Source organism: Metopolophium dirhodum, chromosome 2 (genome assembly GCF_019925205.1).
Source record: "Metopolophium dirhodum isolate CAU chromosome 2, ASM1992520v1, whole genome shotgun sequence".
Taxonomy (NCBI): Eukaryota; Metazoa; Arthropoda; class Insecta; order Hemiptera; family Aphididae; genus Metopolophium; species Metopolophium dirhodum.
Window position 1 is genome coordinate 2,702,572 of NC_083561.1, and position 26,300 is coordinate 2,728,871.

General features: G+C 28.3%; 1 protein-coding gene across 3 annotated transcripts in view; it reads right to left on the reverse strand.

Moving 5' to 3' along the window:
- The window catches only part of LOC132939357 (LHFPL tetraspan subfamily member 1 protein-like), a 263,817-nt gene that overhangs the window by 113,770 nt on the left and 123,747 nt on the right, over positions 1–26,300 (reverse strand). For all 3 annotated transcript variants that reach the window (XM_061006467.1, XM_061006466.1, XM_061006464.1), the window contains exon 3: positions 1,730–1,845. In XM_061006467.1, the coding sequence (XP_060862450.1) occupies positions 1,730–1,836 (107 nt within the window). In that variant the 5' untranslated portion in view covers positions 1,837–1,845. The remainder of the gene's footprint in view (positions 1–1,729; positions 1,846–26,300) is intronic.

Consider the following 26,300-nt stretch of genomic DNA (forward strand, 5'->3'; position numbering starts at 1 on the left):
TAATTAAATGCAATTTATTCAGAAATAATCAAACTATTTGTGAAACTTTATATTATTAATGTATACATTACAAAGTTGTTAAAACATGTTAATGTTATAACTAAGCTATGTACTGCACGAGACGTTACGAAATTAAAAATACACATAATCATGTAATACCATGATAGTGGTAACAATACTCGAAATTTTGATTCAAGGAATTTGATAATATTTTTCAATTATTTTCCCAAATTTGTTTCTTTCAGTTTTTTGACCACAATAGTAATATGCACGATATAAGCAGCATGAACTATGTAATATAATACACAAGAATATTTATTGCGTTGTTATTAAAACACTAGTTTAGTGTCATCAGGTTTCAAACATTCAAAATACATTACCTACTTAATATCTAACGTTTAGGTTTTATGTTTCAATGTTTGTACGTCTGCGAAATTCATTATTAGGCAGCACATATACGGCTATTACAACTTTTTTATGTACATGTTCCAACATTTTATGACGCAGTATTATTTAACACTAATTATACAGCGTTGGGGCTTAAACACGTATGTCAACAGAATAACCGTAATTATTATTACTGCTGTTTTGAACAGCACTCGTTTTCCACGGTAGTAATAATTATTATATTTTGGAACATTCATTTTTTATTCAGAAAAATCATTTGCTATTCAACGCACCACTTCGAATTTGGGCATTTAGTATTTTAATGTTGCTATATTAACTATCTACCTAAAATGTGATTAAGACAGGTAGTGTTATATATTTTTCTGAAAAAAATCTTTGAAAATCTTTAAACTATGTACGTATCTACATGTTAATAAATATAACGAAAAAGTTTCAGGTTTAAAACTATTGTAAAAATATTACTAAAAAATAAATGAATAAACGGAATACGCCATAAATTATTGCTGCATCAGTTTACGTACCGTTCACACTCCATTTTAAATTGTACGTCTAATTTCGATTATTATTGTGTGATTGCATTTTAATTTTAATAAACTATATTATGTTATCAGTATTCCAAACTATATTTTAGTATTTAAATTGCTATCAATACATTTGTTTTAATTATTATCTATGTAAAAGATGCACAATATGGACAAACATAACAAAATAAACAAACGTTAGGTATCTACGTGAAATATTATGATACGTCGCACGTCCGACTGGTGTCGATGCTGTCGTTACGGTACAACAATTTATATCGACCAAAGTTGATTAAAGTGTTCTGATAATGAACACACTTAGACCGATGGACGAGTTGTACTCATCAGACTATAACAGATAGGTAGGCACCTATATGTTTAATGCCATCTGGACTAAGACGGGGCAAAGTGCAATAATTTATAGAGACCACAGAGCGGAAAATATGATCTCTCGCGGCAAAGCGTCTACGGCGTGTGCACGACCCACGGGTGGATAATATTATGACTAATGAAATTTAGCCGTCACCAGAAAGTCTGTCAGGGCGACGGTTGAAACTTTGAAATGCAAATTCTGCCGCACCTACCCCGTACCAAGAAACGCACATTTCGTCTATTATGTTAAACTATTGTTGTCGTACGACGCGCGCACGAATGCCACAGATGTCGTCGTGTGTAAGACATGTTGTTCATTGTACGCACCAACACTTGAGAGTACATTGCATTTCGCCGCGACGATATACTTTACTCGGAGCATAGTTCGGAAAAAGGAAAAGAAAAATTTAATTTCAATCATTACTCACTTGGCGTATCGGCCGCACTCGTGCACGAGCGCCACCGTTCCGTCTGACATGAGTCTGGGGTAGTTGCACCTTCGGAACGAGCTGAAGTACGCGTCAGCCTTGTCCATTAATCGACCCTGTAAATAAATAATAAAATCATTTTCCATTGTCCCGTAAAATATAACACGAGTCATGACTATAGACCCGTTTTAATATATAATATATTATCTATGTCGACGTGTATAATATATAATATGAGATCAATCACAATGGAAAAAAAAAAAATGTCACTTGTGAAGAATATCATGATATCAAGTATCAATACAGTTGTGTTATAAATGCATTTATGCGAATATATTATAACGTCGTGTTGACAATAATAAAAATAAAAAAAATCATAAATTAGACTAATGCGTCCGTGGAAACAGATATATATTATATTACTAGCTGACCCCGTGCACTTCGTTGCCCTTAAAAAATGACAACCCTTTGCAAAAATTTGTGATTGTTCAAATCCTTTTGGATATAACTCGCAGCAGTAAGTGCAATTTAGTCACCCTGGTAGGCAATCCGACAATGTCGTATCGCGGACAATGTGCGACAGAATATCAAGTAGATATGTATATCTAATATATAAAAATGTCGTGTCACAGTGTTTGTTAATGAACTCCTCCGAAACGGCTTGACCGAAACTAAATAATGTTCCAGTTATCATTTATGTTTATTATAAATTACAATGACACACACACATATATATATATATATATATATAAGAATAATAATTGTTATTATAAACATTCGTATATTATGTATGTCTAATGTATAAATATATATATTTTGTTATATAATAATAATGTATATAGTATTACAAATCTTTTTTATTTGTTATTATACAATTATTATCAAGTATGATAGAGAAAATAGTAATAAACATTTTCCAGACTTAGTGGAATGCGTCACGCAAGTGGATGTACTCGTCTGTATTTGTTCTACGACAAAAATTGGCACTATGCTGGCATTTTTAATGACACAAACAAATAGAAAATATTCGAATTAAAAAAAAAAATAATATGGGTTGCTATGGGTTATAATATTTATTTATTATTATTATTTTTAATTTGAATATTTTCTATTTGTTTGTGCCATAGCAACCATGAATAAACAAAAATTTCTATCGTAAATCTCAAAACTCCTGTTTAAGCACCTCCCGGGGGTGATAAATTCCCTTTTTAAATTAGCCTAAAACGTATTCGCTGACCTACCAAATAAACACAGAAATTCGATCAAAATCGGTCGAGCCGTTTCGGAGGAGTTCAATCACCAACACTGTGACACGACAATTTTATATATTAGGTAATTAAATACGATTCATTATGATTTTGTTAAATATTTGTAGACAATGTAATAATAAGTGGTTAATCGTTGATTAAACATTTGGTTATGTTGGGGTGGTTTAAATTCAAGGCTTATCATATTAAGTGAACAGCGTGGAAATTATTCGTTTCTACGTTTACTTCTATCATAATTACCGTTATCGTTGACTCCATTTTCGGATTTTTGTAGATTGCACGGTTATTAGATAACGTCGTAAGGTTTGTATATCAGTATATTATGTACATTGAAAATGTTAAATAATAATATGTACAGTTAAAATAGCTGAACGAATGGAATAATATTTTTTCCCCCATTTCACCTGTAATCGGCGTTCAGTGAATTATTTGTATTCTTCTAAACAATGTCCACTGTATTCTTCGTATATAACATAACATATTAATACACAAAACATTACATATCCGAATAGCAATAACAGAAGGACTTCCTCGGCCTAACTCATACCTATAATATAGTGATAATATCATAATCGAATTTACAATTTTGTAATTTCTAAATAATTTGCTCAATGCGTTGGGACTGATGTAGGCATGCAAGTATACACTATAGGCATAACATCTGTGTAAATAAATACGCGATAATATATATTATATTTTATATGCACTCATTCGGGTTTTAAAGAACGAAATTAACGCCGGTATTTGCATACGCGTATTTTTAATTTCTTAATACCTAGCCATTATAATACGTGGATTCTGGGTACATATACATGTATTTTTAATATCCGTGGAAAACCGTGAACCCTAAATTATAAATGAGTTCGATTAAAAGTCCGTGTAATGTGCATGTTACGATACCTACATGAACTATTGATTAACATTTATTCAATAGTAGATTTTAATATTTTATCCGCAGTACGAACTATAAACCATTGATTACATATTGTCAGCAATAATATAGAAGGTTATAGGTATACCAACTAGGTAACCTATACGCCTATTTATCGATTTGCCTTATTTATTTGAGTCCGTAACTATAATATCTAAATGGTTGAACAAATAATTATGAATATTAAAACAAAATAACAATGTTAAACCATTGAATTTTTATTTGACATCTATTGACATTTTTACTATACATATTGCCTCTAAAAAACATGGAAACATCAAAGAGTCGATATGTGAATAGTTATCTGATGTCATAAATAAGTTAAAATAACTGATAAACCTCCAGAAAAAATTAATTTCCAAAAGAAATATCTCGGTTAAATTATCTCCTGCAAATAATTATATATCTTTAGAAAATAATACCACCGATGAAAATATTTCTACAACAAAATTCTCTCACTTCAAATATTATTAAACCGACAAAAAAATATTGAAATATTCCATAAAATTTTAAAATAAAATAAGTTTAACATAAATAATATTTTGGCTATAATAATATATTGTATAAATTATATATAAAATTAAACTAACAAAATCAGATCAGTAGTTGAAAGTGTTGAAACTATTTGTTTTTATTGTTCGTTATACATTGAAATAAGAATCTTCGACCTAATATCAACCAAAACTAAAATTAGACCCACTGGCTATCTGTCGCAAATTCTTCATCCTATCTACGTGTGTACCTATATTGTGTTTTTAATTATGGTATGTGCAATTCAAATTGTACTTTTTACCACAAGAATGATATTTTTAGTTAAAAAAAATATGTTGTGTTTGATTAGAGATATTTTTTCTAGTGATATTGACCAGCTACTACCAAAGTTATAAAATATATTAAAAAACCAAAATAGCATTTATGCATACCTAACAAACTTATTAAAAAAAAAAACAATGGGTAGACACCATATTCTCAATGCAAAAAAACTATTCAAAAACATTGTAAACGCTTTTGTTTTAAAAAATGTCTCACAAAAAATAACGTAAAGTGTGAGCACAATGAATTCTACAAAGTAAAAAAAATAATTATGATTCCATTATTGTTAACTTTAAAAAACGGTAAAATGGTTTTTATTTTTATCTCATAAGTTATATTCTGTCGTCCAAAAGCCAGGAAAAGTAATTTCTTTAACTTTTGTTGTTTTCCTTTTAAAAACATCTGGCAGTAAGCGGTGTAACCATAAATATAATATGTATACATATACATGGTTTTTCATAAAAAAAATTAACTGTTCCAAAGTTTATCGACACCCAAAGTTTAGTAAAAAAAAAAAAAAAACACTTCCAAAAATGTAACAAGTAGAAACGAAACACTATAAAAAAAAAACCACAATTACTAGTTTAATATTTACAATATGCATAATCTGAATACATTAACATATAATATAATAATGATTATAATATGACTATCTTGTAACAAGATTTAAGATTTTTTAGCAAATTATAATTGGAAAACTAATTGCTTGATATAGTAAGAAGTTAATATTTTATTATTCCTCGTTGTAACAGATCATTTTGTTGGAAAAATAACTTTTAAACAATTAAAACAAATTATTTTTACAGTAAATTTATGTTTTTTGTATTTATGATTAAAAATCGGAAAGCATACACCACTGAAAACTTTGATTGTGTATTGAGGATATAATATAATATACTATAACGATGGGATCACAGTTACATATTAAAATTCATACGCACATTACTTATAGATTATTTATTTTATCTATCATATTTTTCACAATTCATTGATAATTAATTTTTTTTTAAACGTATGTTAATTATTTAGATATCTAAATAAAATTCGTGATTTTATTTGTCTGTCTAGTCAAATACGTTTATGCATACACTGAAATAGGGGAAACAGCAGTAAAAAAACGCGGTGGTCCACTCTTCGTCATAAATCGATTTTCATTTTCCTCACACGTATAATTGTTTATTGTTTTTTAATGTGCGATGATTTATGCGCGTCGCTTTTCTATATTTTGAAAACAAATATGCGAGCAAAGCGAAACTAGAGTCCAACGACCAGTATTCTGATATGTTGTTTTTTATAATTTAAAGTCTTCGAGAAAAAAATACGTTCACTTGAAAATATGAAGTGTCCAATATATATTACATATTACAATAAACATGGAGTTTTGCGGTCACTACAGTTTTTCCGTTAGGGCGAAATTGTATTTTTCATCACTGCGAGATCCAGTCACGTACTGCTTGTTGAGAAAACAAACAAACAAACGTTTTTGTCCCTCCGTGTGTAGCAGTAGTGAGGCCACTTATAAGTATATATTATTCTATGTACCGTAACCGTCGCCATCGGTGGCAGAACACCAATGGCTTACTTGTTTTATACCGGAGTGTAAATATTTTTCCTGACATTATTACGAGGGTAAGCAGAACAAAGGCAGAGAGAAAAGAGCAAGTAATAGGTGCCTCATAGAAACCTCAAAAACAATGGCGAAACGACAATAATTTAGAGCTTAAGGTCGCCAGTAATTCGAATTTCATTTTTACCTCATAATAATATAATTGTACAAGTAAATAATTATAATATTTGCTGATAGTTTAAAAGTTATTGAGCTATATTTCAGAAAACACAATACCCAATAATATTGTGATCCAAAAATTGTTTAGACTGCAAAACTATTATGCATTAAGGGCCACCTACACGTTTTTGCAATAACGTAAGCGATTTATATTCTTTGTTGAAAGTATTTCTGCATGGTAAATACTTAGCTTTTGTTTTATTTGGATAAATATTGTTTAACGGTTATCTAATGGTTATCTTAGATGAAAACTTAGCTAAATTCATCCAAAACGTAAAAACTTAAATATTCATCATGAACAATATTTTCAAATTTTCATGAAATGCTTCAAAACAATGAAAACTATTATGAAATGGGAGTCAAATATTATACATATTTACTAGTAATTTAAAGAAATAAAAACATGTCAATTTAGAAGTACCTAAATGACCAAAAGTCTTATCATACATTTTACCGATAATGTCCATTTTTAATTGTTATTGATAGGTTAACAATTTATCTGTTGATTATTTGGATAATAATGCATTGTTATATTAATTATCTAGATAGGTACCTAAAAATTACATTTATCTTATCCATTAATTTTTCATTTTATCATTTGGGGTCAACTCTGAACTAACATTTTATAACCACTGAATTATGATAACCTTATTTATTTTAATCTACGTAATATAAATAAATAAATAAATAAATAAACGTGTGATCGTCATTTTCAAGATTCCAGATCGTAATTAATAGTTAATAAACAAATTAATTACATAATTGTTCATTTGGAACATAATGCACATTGCATTAAATGTAAATGAATACTAACATTTTAGGTTCAGTGCCATTAATATTTATTTTAGATAACTATTAGTCTAATCAAACATTCTTTTCGTTCTAAGCCAGCCACGTGTGGTTTATGTTGTGAATATTAATTATTAAAATATGTTTTAAATTCAATAGATTTAAATACGTAATATTATTTAAGTTGATATTATTCTCAGCAGTTTTTTTTATTACAAAAAATATGCCTTCATTATCGTGAGTTTTCCATAAGTATATTAAGATATTCGCATGAACACATTTATATTTTCCGCTGTTTTAAACCACAACTCAATTTTTTTTATTGTGATCGACAACGTTGTACTTGGAGTAATACATTATTGTATATTGATAGACATTCTGTCAATATAATTTTAAAGCGTCAATAATAATTAAATACAAATATAAAATATTCCTCTTTTGTAATATAATTTAACACCCCCCCCCCCAAAAAAAAAAAAAATATGCATTATATTTATATCAATAAACATTTAAAAAATAATAAGACATATAGAATAACTAATTATATTTAAATTTTACTCTTATACAATTTAATAATGTATTTCAGCAAAACAAAAAATGCATTTATTGTTTTTTTATTTATTGCAATATTATTATGAAACTATATTGTATAATAATAATAATAATAATAATAATAATACAAAACAATGGACCAATTATTCACCACCGACATAGCCTAGGTCCTGTCTAGTGAGAATGACTAGTTTTAAAAAAAATGTTAGTTAGGTACTCCTTTTTTTCAAACCATATCAGTCTTGATAATTAGGTAGGTAGTTATACAATTAATTTGGAAAATATAAATATACAACAATTAAAATATGATGAAGATACCTTTGATCAAAGGGTGATAAAACATGGGATATAACGTGTTTTTTTTTTTAAAGGGGAAAATATTTTCAATATTGAAGTGGATGTTGGAATATTCAAATAGAAACAATAAGTAGGCGCGTTGTGGCGACTATTTTGGGGTAGTTGAAGAGGAAATGGGGAATTTCACAGTTCACGGAGTCGTTGTGGGGTGTGCAAAGCGGGTTTGTTACTTTAAGATTTGATTTAATTTTCTATGGTTTCGCAAAAAAAATATAAACTTACATGCTTGTAAAACATAATAATTATTTATTCTATACATAATTGTTTAGGGCAGACATTTAGGATTATGTAATTTAATGAAAATTAAAATTGTGACCTTATAAATAAATAATGATAATAAAATATATTTAATTTTGAAGAAAAATGTTTTGTATAAATAATAATTTAATATATTATTACATAACTTTCTAGTATATTCTATTGTTATATTTACCAACTGAAATTAATATAAATTTGTACGTAACTAATTGCTAATCTTTAATAACTTAATAATCGTTATTGACTTTATATAAATAATAAAATATATTATAAAATACAAAATAAATTAACATTGTGTAATTTTTTTCAATAATATGATGTCAGTTGATGAAAATGCATTAAACTAATATAAGGTACGTCTAGGTAAGTTTTCATCAGCAATGATTCCAGTTAAATGTACTATCACGAAACAATAATCGAAATTAAGATTTATCAATATTATGTTGACTGAACATTGATGTAATATCGATAATTTATGAGCACGTCCCAAAACAAAAATATTTGGTAGGTGCATGACCTTATTACAACATAGTACGAGTGTAAAATATATAAAAGGGGTTGATCAAAGATTGTATACGTATTAAATTTATATAAATTATTAAAATATGATGGATCAAATACTAAGTTATTTATCAAAGATTCAGCATTAAAGTAAAAATGATGCACGAATTAAAAATTAAATGTATAAGATAAATAGATAATGTATTCACTAAACCATATTATTGCGATTCAAAGTGTGTTTATTCTACGTGGTGTGCGTTCGAGCCACTGTATAAATTAGTTAAATTTAATGGATGCCGTCATAAAAAAATATAAAAACTATCATCTTAATATTTCGTTTTTTTTTTTTTTTTAATATTTCAAGTTTGATTCTTTAGTTTTTCTCCTCAGTTCACGAAAAGTTATCATTAAAAAAAAGTTATTAAACATTTACGACAAGTTGCAAGTATTTAAGTTTGAAATCGCATTTCGTAACAACAGTAAAAACAAATTAAAAAATCGATTTATTTTAATGAGCGTCAAAAAGTACCTTAAACTTTACCGATTTTATGTAAGGTTTTTCTGTGACTATTGCCTAGAAATAAAACCCAAAAAGTCAATACCAATATGTTCATAGAAATATAACTATGGTACAATAATAAATTGTAGGATCTCATTACTAAAGTATTGTAGATGTTTAAAAATAAAAATTACAATTAAAAATGTCCAAAATAAATTATAATTATAGTTACTTGCAAATCTTTAAAATACAATTAAAACAGTAAGTTATTCAACACAATATTATTATTGTTCTAATTGAGATAATGATACAATTAATTTAATATTTTACACAGTAATTACAATCTTAAACTTTTTAATTGTAATGTGATTTATCAAAGAATTTCATCTTTCTTAATTTTAAATAAAAATGTGATTATATTTGAAAAATCAAATACCTATTAGACTTTTAATTTCAACGCTTAACCATTAGGAGGCTATTTTTGTTTTATGAAAATTGACTTTTATAAATTTAGAATCATTTTTAAAATAGATGAAGTATTCACTTTGTCTTGTATCAGTTATATTCAATAGTATACCCATCAGTTACATCAGTTGAAAATTAAAAAAAAAAATGTACTTTGAACCCTTCAATGTTGAAATTGTCACTCAATAAGTATAAAATCCTACGATAATAATAACTATTTTTTTTAACCTTTTCAACTAATTTATAAATATTGTTTTTATGGTTATTTATAGGTATATATTGACAGTATAGTTTCAGTTTCAGTGCATTATAAAAGAATAAAAGATTCGACCGATTAAATTTCTCAAACGGATCCATTATATTATTATAAGTCTGGGTAAAATGACCATCCCTATATCCACGCAAAACAATTGCAGTCCCGGGTCAGTAATAACCAATTTCTACTGTCTCCGGTGAAAATCACATTATCCATTAGTATTGGGGTGGGAGTTGTGACTGGGAAGATAACAATAAAGAAGGGTTGCCGGTGGCCGTAAATAAAAGTCCGGGGCCATATCAGATGACAGGAAATCTCCAAGACCAAACCTCTTAAGTACTCGGTTATTGTTTTTCTTGTTTCGTTACGGTCCGCTTTGAAGGAAATCTATTTCTCGTTTTGTTCCACCCCATGTCCTATCCCACCTCCGTAATAGCGTCGAGAAATATAATATTTGTTCGACGTATAAAATACGTGAATCATCGATGTCTACCGGCCTTGGCGACAGCCACCGTTCACGCAATGTCGATAAGTGTGCACGGCTATTATATTATTATTGTTTATTTTTAATTGTACCGGAACATATTTGTCATAACGACCGCCTTTGCCCTCATCCTCCTCGTTGATAAGCATACAATCATATAAAATATTATTATTATGCTAATCAAATAATATATATGTAAAACCACAATCTCCAAAACAGATTTCCCATAACTCTTCAGGGAAGCGGTGTTTCTAGTCGCAAAACACACAATATATTATATTAATATATTTTATATACCTATGTAAATTTTACTTCGTTTATTAGCCTATTTCACTACCTATATATTTTGCACTCGAAGGAAAAATATATATATTTCGGGAACATTGCTGGGCTTTGAATTATATCTAACGGATGTAATGACATTAGGATTTTACCCTTAATTATTATCAATGAACATTAATGAAATTTCATACTTGTCATTATGGACCATACAAAAGGACCCAGACCGGTCTATATTAATATGGAGTTACTGGTTTAATTGTATTCAAAGACCCAATTGTTCCCCAGGCTTTTGGAACTGCTGCAAATATTTTATTCGACAATTTAAGTATTCTGCTCACCATCTGACATATCTGTACCCGGAACCATGCACGACATATCATCCGACAACTGTGTATAAGACACACATACATCACACTGTTTATTATCAGTGGAATTCTATAGTTATATTATACCTATTTAACGTTTATAATGATAATAATAACAATAATAATAATAATAATTATGAACAACAATGATGTTCGTATCATGTCTGAGAGCTAGACTTGCAGGAGTGAAAAATGTTTGTGTTGAAGAAATATAAAATTTTGTTTACGATTTTGAAAAGTTATGAGTAAAGTATAGGCCGAAATAGTTTTAAAAACTAAATTTAAAAAAGGTAAAATACAACGAATATTAAGCATAATATAATATATGATCTATCCTGTACCGCAGCAGATGAATATTATTGCTACAGTTTAGGTCACATACTTGAACATTATACTATGCACACGACAAACAAACACATTTTTTCAAGCATGAAAAAATAGCACTCATAATGAGAATACAATATGAATGTATCATACATAATATAATACTTAAATTTTTGTTTGGTAAAATAAAAAGCATTGCTTATATATTGCACAAATAATAAATTAAACGATAATCTTTATTTTTTTTTTTAGCAAAAACAGAGGGATTATAATCATAATATAATATATTATTTAAATACAATTTTAAAACAATAAATGTAAATATTTTATGGGTACACACATTTACATTATAATAAGTTAATATATGATACATTTACGTGAAATTATTTTATTTGGAGTGTGTTGGATTTAATTTCCGAGAACACAATATATTATTATGGGTTTGTAACTATTGAAAAGTTCACGTAACTAAATCGTACAACTTTGATACTTAATTGTTTCTGAATGTATTGTATTGTAATTATTATTTTTAATACCTAATAAGAGAGACAAACAATAATTCATTAACCTACTGTAACATTATAAAATTATCTTAAGTCAGTTATCACTTTATTCAAAACGTATGGAAAAATATCAGCTTTCGCGGGACACTGTATACGAGTATTTCACGGGTTCAAATATGTATATAAATAAGACAGTTAAAATCCAGATGTATACGTTCACTTCCGAGTAAGATTGCTGTAACATCCATTAGATTTTGGACTATGTTGGCCAAAGTTCTAGAAAAGACTAATGCTTATACGCACCGTACCTATTATGATAGAAAACAAAGTCTCGCCCGATTCTCAGTTTGGGTCTTGTGCTTCCCGTTCGACCCTTCACGAGGTGTACAAAGTTATAGATCCTATACTTTGTACCCACTAAAAAAACAATCAAGCTGAACTTGTGTTTTCTCAGACGGTTTATAAGCACTTTATCGTGTATGGCATGGATGTTTATTATACAAGCTGAAAACATTTCTTCTTTCAGCGTACTATGTCTGTTCATCAATTAATCATATCTATCAGAACGTCACTTCCAAATTCGTTACGATTCATCGCACTTAGGCATGATACAGGTCGTAACAGTTATAAAATATGCAGGCATCGACCTGGGTGGTATTTAGTTTTCTGTTGTTTACAATATTATGTTGTGTTTGACTCTGACCATTGTATCGCCCTCCGAATACATCAGTGGCCGACTATACTGATGACAAGGCGTTAATATCAATTAATGCTAATCCTTACGCAGTCCCCACTAATCTACAAAATCAACTTAACAGTCAGGAAAGCTGGCTTACAAAATGACGGTTTAATGTAAATCAAAACAAATCCACTCATACATCCTTTACTGTTAAATCGTCCCCGATGTTCTGACGTCACTCTATGTGGCAACCTAATAACCCCTTCACCAAGAGTAAAACACATCTTGTATAGAACAACGTTTAACTTGGTCTCAACACATTAAATCTAAGAGACATTCTCTAAAAATAACCATCGGCGCACGCTTTAGTTAAACTTTTTATGGATATACAATTCTTTTAAAAACATTTAGAACTTATGTGATATCGATTGCGGGAAATGCAAAAAATATAATGAAATACAAATATATTGTTTTTTTTTGAAATCTAGCTATAAGAAAACTATTCAATTCCACTCCCTACTTCCTATAATCCTATTAAACTAAACGCTACACACAAATGCATCATTAAGACGTGTACACGAAAATGCTGAATGTTTCTATAAATATTTCACAATCATCTATTATCTAATACAAATCCACTTATTCAAAATGTATCTTCTTTATAAATTCCTGGTAATCGTCGTAGATTTCTGGAGTGTAATTATTAATGTGGTCGTTGATATTTCACAATAATGATTAATAAACAAACGTATTAGAAAATGTCATTAATGGTATCTTTCATCACTTTTCTATGAATTTTTTTGTCATGCTTTTTCGTTTGCTTATCACATATCATACTGATCGTGAGAGTTCTACTTCTACAAAGTATCACAGTTAAAAAATTTAAATAATATCCCAAAACTAATTACTAATGGAATATCAATATACGCGAATCAAAAATAAATTGTACAAAATGTAAAATGTATATAAAATTGTATAAAAATAAAAATGTTTTAATTATTTTGATATTTGCTTAACAATAACTTAAACTTGAATTATTATCATATCAAATTATAATTAAATTATATTTAAATTATAATTAAATTATGATCAAATATTATATGTATATAATTACTTTATACTCATACTAATAAACCTAGGTACTAAATACACATAATAATATACTCGAGTATATATAATATAGTAAGGTATTTCTATTTACAAAAGTATTCGTAATTAGCGAATTAAATTCAAAATATTATAGTGATTGTAGATATAATTACTATAATAATTTTTTTAAGCTTTAAAAAAACTGGTAATACCGATTAAATAAATTTTTAATTTAAATTTTGCTGAAAACCAGGATACTATTGGGGTTGAAACGATAATATTATAATGTTTTTATTTGTATTATATTATATTGTATATTTTTACACTCGGTATATTTTTTATAGAACTTAGATATGTAATTAATTACAAATTTTGGATGACATTCTTGTCGACCTAAAAGTGTAAACTTTTCATAAAAACATCAATAAACTAAAAAAAAACCTAACTATGCTGTAAACTATGCACTTTTTTTTTAATAGGTTCAAATAATTGAACACTCTATTTTTTCAGGAGAATGAGGAGGAAGTGTTTCTTAAAAGTATGTCATCATTATAAATCAAAAAACAATCACTTAATTTAATAACTTATACCTATACTATTCGATCCTGCGCACTTCGCGGCCCCCAAAAAAATCGTGATTGTTCCATTTCTTTTGGGCACAACTCGCTGCAGCAAGTGTAACTCAGCCACCCCGGTAGACAATACGACTACGATCTAAAGTTTAGATTCTAAATCATTCACGGACCCACTCAAGCACACGCAAAAAATTTCATCAAAATTGGTGCAATCGTTTAGGAGGAGTTTGTATACTTATACACACGGAATGAAATATAATATATATCAAGATATTATATAATATAACAAATATTAACAACTATAATAAATGCAATCAATATTAATCATTATTCTTATGATTTAAAAATCATTGGAATGCTATTAATGCAAGTCAAAATATATTTTTGAATTAGTGTGAGGATAATATTATAATTTGAATTATTTAAAATGAATCGAAATAATAATATAATCTTCATATTATGCGTGTAATGTGTAACTGTTTTAGTCAAATTGTATATTGTATAGGTATTTCTCACGATAATTATAGCCTCTGCGATAAATTCGCATTTTATTCAGTTTTAAAATCAAAAATGAAACTTACACCACCCAAGGTAATCCCTAGGGTTGATTTTATTACAGACTATAATATAATATTATTGATATTTAAAATCATCATCGAAACTTCTGACTGCAATTGTATATTGTTATAAAATCGAATAATATTTATCATGTCAAACTTCAAATTTTACAAAACAAAAAACCACTGTTATACGCATGTTGTATAAATATGGGTATAAGTATGATACAAAATATGATGTATCTCGGTGTGACTGCGACAAGGACATTCTGCTTTATTATTATTATTATTATACACAGGCACTACCTCTATATTATGTGGATTCCGTCAATTCGTGTGTTTCGGCAATCAGCGTATCATTCGTTTTGAAATTAGAAACTGTTATTATTACATAGAGCGCTCAGGTTAATAAATGGACGGAGAGGGTATGAGCCATTTTCCTTTAGATTAATCATCGCCGTTTGCTAACGCGTCAAAACCATACATGAGTCTCAACTATATATACCTTCTACACCGCCCAGTCACATACTTCTGTTGTGGAATTACAAGACACTCTTACTCTTCTCACCCTCTTAAGCGAGAGAACTTGATTTTTTTTTCGTGGTTACTTACTGGCGCTATAAATTAAAAAGCGAAAATAAAAGCAAATCAAATTAATTTCGGAAAGGTTACTAATATTCGACCTTTATTTTGTTTTGTTTGTTTTTCTCAGAACTTAAAATCGAATACGGTTATTTTTGATTCCAAAGCTACAATCGGTCGTGTTTTATTTTTAAGATTTACTTAAAACAAAATGCAGAGGGAATAACTCCATTAGAAATGATTTCCTTTTCTTTGGAAAATAACGATTTTAATTTTGGTTTATAGAATTGTAGACAAAGCAAAACGTTTGTGAATTTAAATTAAGTGTTGGGTTTTAATTCCCTGGAGATTTATGTTCTTTACCGAATCATTATGTTGTGCATTCATTATCTTGTCACTAATTCGTTCTTACCTCTTTTTTAAACTTAATTGCCATAGTGCCATGCACTACAGTTTTATCTTAAACTGTCCTTCTCATAGTTTAAATGTTCAATCTTCAATTTACACCGTAACATTTTTACACAAAGATAAAGAAAACTTACATTTTCTTTGAATCGCGTTTCACAGGTTTTTTGGGGAACCAAAATATTTTGACGATTTATAATTTCTCCTGGATGTGGTCTAAGTCCTATAATTGTACACATAGTTTCATTGCAGCAACACATGTTTTGACTTAAGCTACTTTCACATTATTTTTCACAAACGTATTGGTTTAACTTGGCGTTATTCATAAATTAATCTAACTGGTATATTTTATTCTTGTGTATTATAATCATATAATTATTATTTGAAATGTATAGCATTAAATATAATCATAATTAATTTTATTGATGACAGTTAACTTCTAAGTAAACAAAATTAAGTAATAACTTGATACTCGTAGTGAATAAATTAACATAATATTAAAAATCTATCCAATTTTTATGAATTTAATAGTGATAATTAAACAAGTAGGTACCTACTTATTTTTCATTTAATCACTACACATTTGCATTATATGAGAAATATTTATTTATAAAAAATAAAAATAGATGAATTTCAATTTAATTTCTGTGTTCATCGGTGCTGAGCTTCAAAATTTAACTGTGTTATAATTACAATTTATGCTTACAATTAGTATTAAATTACCAATTGCGTCCGATAAACTTAGCAGGACCAACTATTTTCGGGTACTCTTTCGGGTAAATCTCATGGGATTGAAATAAACTTGTTGTACACTAACTATTGATTTTCAAAAGTGAAGTTTAAATTTCACCATATTTTGGTAAATTTCCTCGAGTACCTATATCGTATTTTCTGAACAGTTTTCAAGCCAGTGGACAAGATGTGAAGAGAGACATGGTATAGGTATAAAACATAAACATTATAATATTATGTTTATTGTTTATCTTGGAATATTATTTTAAAAATATCTTAATAGGCACATATTTGCTGCAATGTTATAATACTTTTAGTCAGTGAATTTTAATTACATATTACAAATCCCAATACAAGTTATACAATGTACGTTGTATTTTGACTTAAATTTGTTTAAAGCTCACACCGTGTACATAAATACAGTAGAGCATTTTTAAACAAATATTTAAAAAAAAAAATAACAAGTCGTCTGTTAAGTCTTCATTTATTATACCATTACAGTTTATAACACAATAATTAATTGGCAGGTACAGATAACGAAAACTCTAAGATAATTTCAGCTTGAAATGTGATTAATGCCTCGACAGAAGTTTGAATAAATGCAATGATTGTTATTAAACAGACAACTGCATTGCGGATGACAGCAAGTCTCCACCGACGTACGAGTTAGTACTACGACATCCGTACATACCGGAAACGTAACTGCGAATCGTCCCACACTTGTAATCGAACAAAGGGTTTTTCCTGCACTAAATAATATCGTACCTACAATAATATATACAGCAAAGAATATTGTGCAATTTTATTCTTCAGTGTATAATTTTACATAAATAATATATTACACTCGACACGGTTTTTTTTTTTCAAAAAAATAATAAAACCGATACTGTTATGCCTAATTCACATCGATGCACAATATAACACTTTTAACTATTATACAAGTAACTGAATAAAATATATTTTATTTCAGCGACAAGGTGCACAATTGATTTTTATGCGATGGTTCAGAAGACAACAGTAATAAACCCATATTTATTATTAGGTAGTTCATAATAATTATAATTCATTATTTCTCCAGAAATATATACATGATATAATATTATGTATAATGTAACATAATAATTGAGAACAGATGAATTATTCTCGGTCGAAGGATACTTGCATGTGCTTCACTCGAATACGATAATAATTTATAAACATTATTTCAAATACTATTTTAAAAAGAAAGATTTGGTGGCGATTTGGTGGAAAAGTTGTTCGTGGATATCAAGTCATACCATATTATTTATTCATTTTAACTGCACCAGTTATGCTTATTATTGATTCCCAGACTATAAAACATATTTAAAATAATATAATATGTATTATAAAAAAAAAAAATAATTAAAATAATTTATTACTCCAAACATAAATATCCTCGCTGAATACAAAATATTCACGTTGGCCAGTTGAATTTAGCGATTTAATAAACCTAATTACTTAATCAGTACGAATTCTAAGGTCGAATCAATGGCTTTGACATAAGGCGCACTAAATACAACAAGAAACCAAATAGTTACTTAAATTATCTATTGAAAATCATGACGTGTATAGGTAATATACTTAATATATAATGTTAAGAATTAAAAATAATACTTTATAGTTTTCAGAACGACGTTAGACAATATTTTTCGTTTATATCATATTAAAATCACTACCAGAATTTTACTCGATATATTATTATATTATTTCAATACATTTAAATCGATAGAAAGTAATATTTTTACTTAAGTAACACAACATGTTTATGATATGATGGAAATTTAATGTTTAAGATTAAGTATGCATTTTGTTTTTATAGCATCATGCAGAACTCATCGTGTATATTTTATAACCAATAATTATACTCTTGTGGCGTATTTGGATGAATAAATAAACAAATGAATAAATAAAAAGCATACTAAACTATTTTCTGTTCAGGATCGTTTTCCAAATGCGATATTCTCATTCGAATTAAGACACTACACCCGCCCACGACGCCCACCCAAATTTGTATTTGCTATTTACGTGCAGCGAATTTCCGCTTTTCGAAGATTGTTTTTACTTTAAGTACTCCGTATTGCCATAGGGTTTTTTTTCATAATATATAATGTGATATGTCATTTCAGATGATTCGCCAGACAATGTAAAAGTTATGTAAATAATATTCTCGTCGAAAACGCAAAGAAAATTGTTAAGTACCTATGTATATTATTTTAACCGAAAATACTGGAATCGATTCAATTAATTGTGTTTGGTCTATTTCAAATATATATTCTGAAATCTAATTATTTAAAAAAAAATTTGCATTGAATATTATTAAACATGTTATAATAATTTTAAATGGTAATCTGTTGGCAATGTATTTTTTTAGTATCTTATTATTTGTTCATTTAAAGCAAGTTAATCGTGGTTTGCAATACCAATGTTTTGAGTGCATTTAAGCATAATATCTGTTTTGTCAATAAACTAAAGTACAGATTTGAATGCGATTGAATACAATTAACCAGAAACAAGACAATTTAAATTTTAATTGGCAATGACTAATTACTATAATTTCTTTCTCTTTGATTTCCATTCACCATCATTGACTTTTTTTTTAAAACTTTTTCTGCATTCTCTCATCTAATGATATTTGTGGTGACCAATGAGGGTATAACGCTAATGAGATGGTTTTAGGGCAGCATAGGTAGTTCTCAACGAATGAGCCTTGTAGCTATTGACCAAAGCACTCTATTTGGTGGTAAAATAATTATTTTCCGCAACGAAATTTATGGAGAAGAGAAATTAAATGGAACTTGTGTTGTAGATGATTTATTCTAACCACTACCCTCTAGACCACTACCACTACTAGGTACCATTACAAACGCACCAGATGACTTATTTTAAATGACAGGTCCATTAGTCAGAAATACTCACATAACCGTATTTTGATTTATCAAATTCTATTTCTCAAAAGGAACTTTAATTAATGATTATCATAAGATATATTTTACTTGTTTTATAAAATTACATTTTTAATTGTATATTCAGTAATATATTCATGAAAATTGTTCACTGACATGAAAAATATCTGCGTAAAAATATTGAAATCGACGATTATTTAACAAATAGTATATTTAGCGCTTGTGAGTGTAATTTTTACAGGTACCTTATGTAGTACAAATGAATACTAACTTTAACACACACGTACACATATTTTTATTTAAAATAAAATATATATTTTTTTTAGACGGGTCCATACAAATAGATAAATAATTGAGTAATTCAATTTAAAAACAAGTTTCGATAGTCAATAATTCTTCAGCTATAGGTAATATAGGTAACTTATGAATAAAATAGCAATCGTATAACAGCCGGATGCCAATATAAAACATTTTAAAGTTGGTATTAAGGTATAAGTTTTTTATGCGTTTTGTCAGAAAACAGTTTGCGGTAATATAAAAGCTCAAATAGCATCATGCAGCACATATTATTATCTACATTGAAAAGCAGACTAAACCTGTATGATAGGTACTTCAAAAAGGTAATTTTTAAACATTTTCACTGGTTTTTGGAAAATCATGAAGAGACGTTTCGTTTTTATTATACATGATGATTTTTGAGAAACCAATCTATAAATATAACTATATAAAATACTATATCAACTTAAATTTCCATAAAAAGTTATCACCGAACTGATTATATACTAATAAATAATAACAAGTTACATATGGGATATACATAACATGTTTTATATGTAATACTTGTACAGATGTAATTTTGTATTAAACAGGTTGTATGAAAAAAAATATATTATTTGATATTGTTAGAAAATTAATTTAAAACTTATTTATTAAAATCATTTGAAGTCACTAGATATATCAAAATTGGTAGCATGACTCAAAATATTAATTTACCCTAAACTATTTCTTTTATTATTGAAGTTTTTAAAACAGGTCCAGTGCCATGAGACCCAGTTTTGGATCTCGAATAAATTTTTAAGATTGCCAAAAATAATTTAACATTTTTTTATCACTGTCATGTGTATAAAAGTGGAATTTTGATATTTTGTGGTTATATATTTTAAATATGTCTTAAAATTAATAATAATTGTAGGGTTTTGCTATTATTTAATAAAACTATAATGTTAGTGAGACCTAAATGTGTTTGAAATGTAAAAAATGTCACCAAGAACCAGATTTGGGTCTCACGACAACATTGGAAAAATTTAGAAAAACCCACATGGCGCTCAACCTGTTAAAATTTTTTCTGAAATTATTAAGCCATTTTAACATTGGTGATAATTCACAATAGTTGTTGATGTGAAACATCTTTATAACCTGTATTCAATATTTTTCGATGGTTCAAGGTACAGCAAGATTCTATACATAATAGGTAATACTGGTATAATACCGGTGTGTGTGTGTGTCATATAGTAAAAAAACCTTATTTGAACGTCTCTAGAAGCGCGCGTAAAATGTTTATGTATATTAGGGTGTTGTTAAGTGAAATCAAAAAACGTTTAATATTGTATTACCTGCCACTTTTGGAAGTTGTTTGCATGATGATGGCAAGATAAATCATTATAATATAATGTGTGTATTGCGTATGGATATACCAGTATAATCGCTTATTATTTATACATTTATTATGAATAATATAAATTATAATAAAGCGCTTATTACCGTGCACGAATGTAATACCAAATGTATAAAAAACTCGATAAAGGATTTCGTACAATATTACTTGGAGTGCATTATATATTTTATAAACTATCAAAAGATATTTGAATAACATCATATTATTATAATATATTTTTGCAATAACGTTAAATTCAGCTCATGCTTTACGTTAATAATATGTGTACGATATCTAAGAATATTAAAACCAAACAAATATAATATTTATATTCAAATACCAAACAGAAGTATTTGTCATTAGTTTGTATTTCTTATTTAGAATTTGAAAAAAGAAAATTTTCTCAAACATCACAAACTCGGAATAGAAGGGTTACCAATAAAATTTACAATAAAATTATAATATACAATCACATATTATTGTAGTATAAATGACCATTATTATAGCACTCATTATACTCAGTACTTATAATATACCATTATGTTTTAATCGTTTACATTTTTTATTTGCGTTTCATTGCAATGTGTTCGTACAACGATGATAACGATAAAATATAATAATACTGTGAAAATGTCCCGTGTCCAATGTTCGGCCAGCTGAGCACTACAAATAATATTATATTACATTATTTCGGTTCTTAACTCTGGAAACCGACCGAAAATGATTTGCGCCAGCGCAGCTTTTTATCCGACGAACAAGTAATAATATAACACTGCAGGTTAACGGTGCTTCACACGAGGAAGTTTTGTTGACTATTGTACGGTAAACTGTAGAGCAACGCGGACGGGGTGTGTGATAAACGGGGGGGGAGGGCGAATAAGGGGGAAATGTGTACGTATTATAAAACAATGAGAAGAGGTAGCGATGGCGCGTGGAGTGTGTGGGTGGGAGAAAAAAAAATGCTTACTCGGTGTGAGAAACACGTGTGAATAATGTGCAGGGCCAAAGGGTCGCAAAGGAGAAACACGACTGCAACAGTCACGGGTGCCAGACAATACTCCGATACAACAATAAGTTTCCGTTGATTTAACGATGCGACCGTAACAAAGCTCACGAACCCTTGTACTGGACAATTAAACGTGTGACCCTGATAGTAATACCGTGGGCCCCGAACACTAAAGTTATTACAAAATATATTCCGCGGCCGAGACCCATCGGCAGACGGAAAAATAATTAATACAAGTGACATTTCAAAGCATAGATATATTGTTATGTTTTTGGGGGTTTTCTTTATTCTAACCGATTTTCGCAACGCTTTGGTTATTGCCATATAGAAACGCCGATCAATTATTGATAACAAAAAAAAAAAAAAAAATGATGACATTTAGCATGCTATACTAGATATTTTTTCTGCACTTTTCCCAAAAACATATCGATACGACTAAATAATCGTAGATCTTTGATTCCTCAATTTTTCTCGCAGAGGATAAATATCTAGTACCATTCTAGCCACTTTTATATGAATTAAATTTGAATGGCTACATATTAAGTTTAATGTGAAGTGAAAAACCGCATAAGTCGGCTGCCTCCGGACCAGAGATTTGACCAGACCGTAATCTTCAAACCGTGAATTTCGGATGAAGGGTAAAATGTAAAGAAAGTCAATTATGGCAGTTTTATTTATCCCTGAATTATAATTACAATTTTTATTTTTATTTATGGTCGAATAAAAATATTATAGTGTAGTTAGGTGTATTATGATTATACAGTACGCCCATGTGTTTATAATATTATAATGGGAAGCAATCAATACATAGTAATTTTCCACGTGGAAAAAATATAATAATAAACCCTTAGTATACCTACGAGTAATAACAGTATCGATTATTTTTAAACATTTTTTGAGTAATATATTTGGTCAAAAAAACATTTCTCGTACCTACGTTTTATTGCATCGGATTAACATTAAAAATTCAAAAACCTGCTATAGTCATACTACATAATGATTTAAAGTAGGGTGAACGATGCCCTTTTTGCCCCCCTCCCCTCCCCCCCCCCCATCGTTTATACAGGATTGAGTTTGCCTGCAGCTGCAGATATAAAAACGATTCACGGTCTGTGTTTGCCGAAACTTTCATATGAAACTTATTATATGATCTTCGAACTCTCGTTCGTAATATTAAACACGTTCAAACGAATAGTTTCCGTTCATTATGTACTGAATAATATAATACGATGTAAGAACTGTGCAATATTTAATCTGACCAATGAAAAGTAAACGTCAAAAAACTTTCTTATCGAATATAACAAACAAACTATATATGTGCGATGCATGCTTCGTATTGTTTATAATTCGAAGTGGTGTCTTAGCGTAAAGTAAGATCGCAACATAAATATCCTTCGAAACTAAGTCGAAAGATTAGTGACGATATAAAAACATAATTATAATTACAATTTATTATAGTTGTACTAACAGTAGCCTGTAATAATAATTTAATAATATGTCATATAAAGGCTTATTAGTACCTATAGGTATAGTTATTATTTAATTACCTATATTGTTATATATTTTTATTATTATTATTGTTATTATTATTATGAGATTGCTACGTTTGTTAATATTTTAATTGGAGCACATAGGTATTATTACTATACGTCATGTACATAATAATGATAAATATACAATAGCTTATGTAAAATTAATTTGTCAAATCCCAGGTTGCTGAAGGAATGGGAAAATATTAACTATCGTAAGTTTTAGTACAGTATGGTTTCGAATATTTTTTCAGCCTGAATGATTTGGTTCCATGCTTCACGGCAAGTGTTGCATTCGGCGAGTTTAATAATATTGTGTGTTAATGAAAAAAAAAAAATAATGTGTCTTTTACTAAATTGTGTGCTTTAGGTTCATTAGACAAACGTAGGATCATAAGTTTATATTATTTTGGAACCTTGTTTTAGACACTATATTGGTTTAGTTTTTTTAAATATACCTAACATTTTTTTATTGGAGTTGTTTTGTTCTGAGTAAACTAATGACTGGTCAGAACTCAGAATATCCTCGATTATTGTCTAATATGTGTTTGAAAGGGACGAATTCAATTTTTATATATTTTTCAGCATTTCGTATTAATTGTTGTGTTCGGTCCATGTTATCCGAAAACATATTTAACAATGTTAATCAAATTTGTTGTATGTTTCCTTTTTATTTTGTATTTTGAGAGGTTCCTAAATTTAGAGTTTTGTGTATTTCTATAAATTTAAAAAACTGATTTATATAACGATAAAAGGTTGGAGAGGCAGCTGAATGACTTTGAAACAGAAGTTTTGTTACCATTCATATTGTTATAGAATAAACGTCTATCGGTGCCATTATCTTGTGCGGTGTTAGTCTTTAACACTAAATTAAGGAGTGTGATTTTTGATTTAACAATACATAGTTGTATGCAGTTGAATATTAAGTGGTATACTTCTTCATTTGATGTGCTTGAATAATTATAAGTTTTTTCAGGGCATTGAGAGGTAATGTGAGTACCAGTGTGACCTTGGGGATTTCTATAAGAAACATGTTGTGAATCTTCAAATCAAAATAGTTTGTAGTTCTTCTTACAAAAAAGTAATTAAACTGCACAGTGGTAGTTATTTGGTACGGTAAATTTGTTTTTAACGACATAATATATAGTTATACTGATTTTGTTTCGGGTGGATTAAACTATTTAAAAAAGTTTATGCAAAATATTGTTGGTAGCAGACATGATTGGGCAAGATTCTCAAAAAAAAGTATCATGATACACAATACGTGCATTTAGTTATCAAGATATAAGATACATTGTGAATGTGGAAAAGATACAACATACAAGATACATGATACTTTTATACTTCCAATCGAATTTTATTAACTATTAAACGTAAAACGTCTATTCACAATTCACTGTACTGTCTATACATAATATTGTAATTATACCTATATATAATAATAGTATTTATAAATAATTATTATAAGTCATAATTATATCGAATAATAGAATTAGTCAATTGGTACACATTATACATTTATAACTAATACATCACATATATAATAATAAATACACCAAAATTAATAAATTACATAAAAATTACATCTTAATTTATACTTGTTTATGGTTGCATGGTCAAAAATTAATAAATAAATGACATTTTTTATGGTCTTATGGACTTCATAGTTATGGATTGTTTAAATTAAATGTTATTTTTATAAATAAAATCTTGATTGCCTTTAATGAAAATTAATTTTTCAAACATTTTGTCTGATAGATTAGATCTACCGGGTGAGTGCACAAAACTAGCAAATTAAAACAAACGCTCAACGGGAGCAGATGAACATAGACGTCTTGTATTATATTTTATAAATATTTTTTTTATTTGGATAATTATTTGAACAGTTAAATGATTTGAAATTAAAATAAGTAATTAATTCAAGTTCATTCTGTGATTGCTGTTTATTTTCAACCTGAGAAGAAAATATAAAAAAACCGTCTTCAGAATCTCTACTGGATTTATGGTTACTTCATTTATTAATAATTTGTACTGTAGCATTTATACACAAATTCTGTATTATTTTTTTTTGGTGATCACCAATGTACTCTGGAATTCACCTTAGTTAAAAATTTGGATGGAAACATGTTGCTAGAATAGCTTCTTGGACAATTTTTCGTAAAAATACAATCCGCGACAAAATTATCTAATATTGAAAATCGCGAAATGTTTTGGCACTATTCAGTACAAATTTTTACAATAATAGTATCTTGTATCTTTTGGTAAAAAAAGATAAGTATATATAAGTATAAAATGTATCATGATACATGATACTCGATACTTTAAAATTATGTACCATGATACAAGATACAATTGTATCTTTGATACTGCCCAACCCTGCTACTAGCAGATCGTGGTATGAAGAGT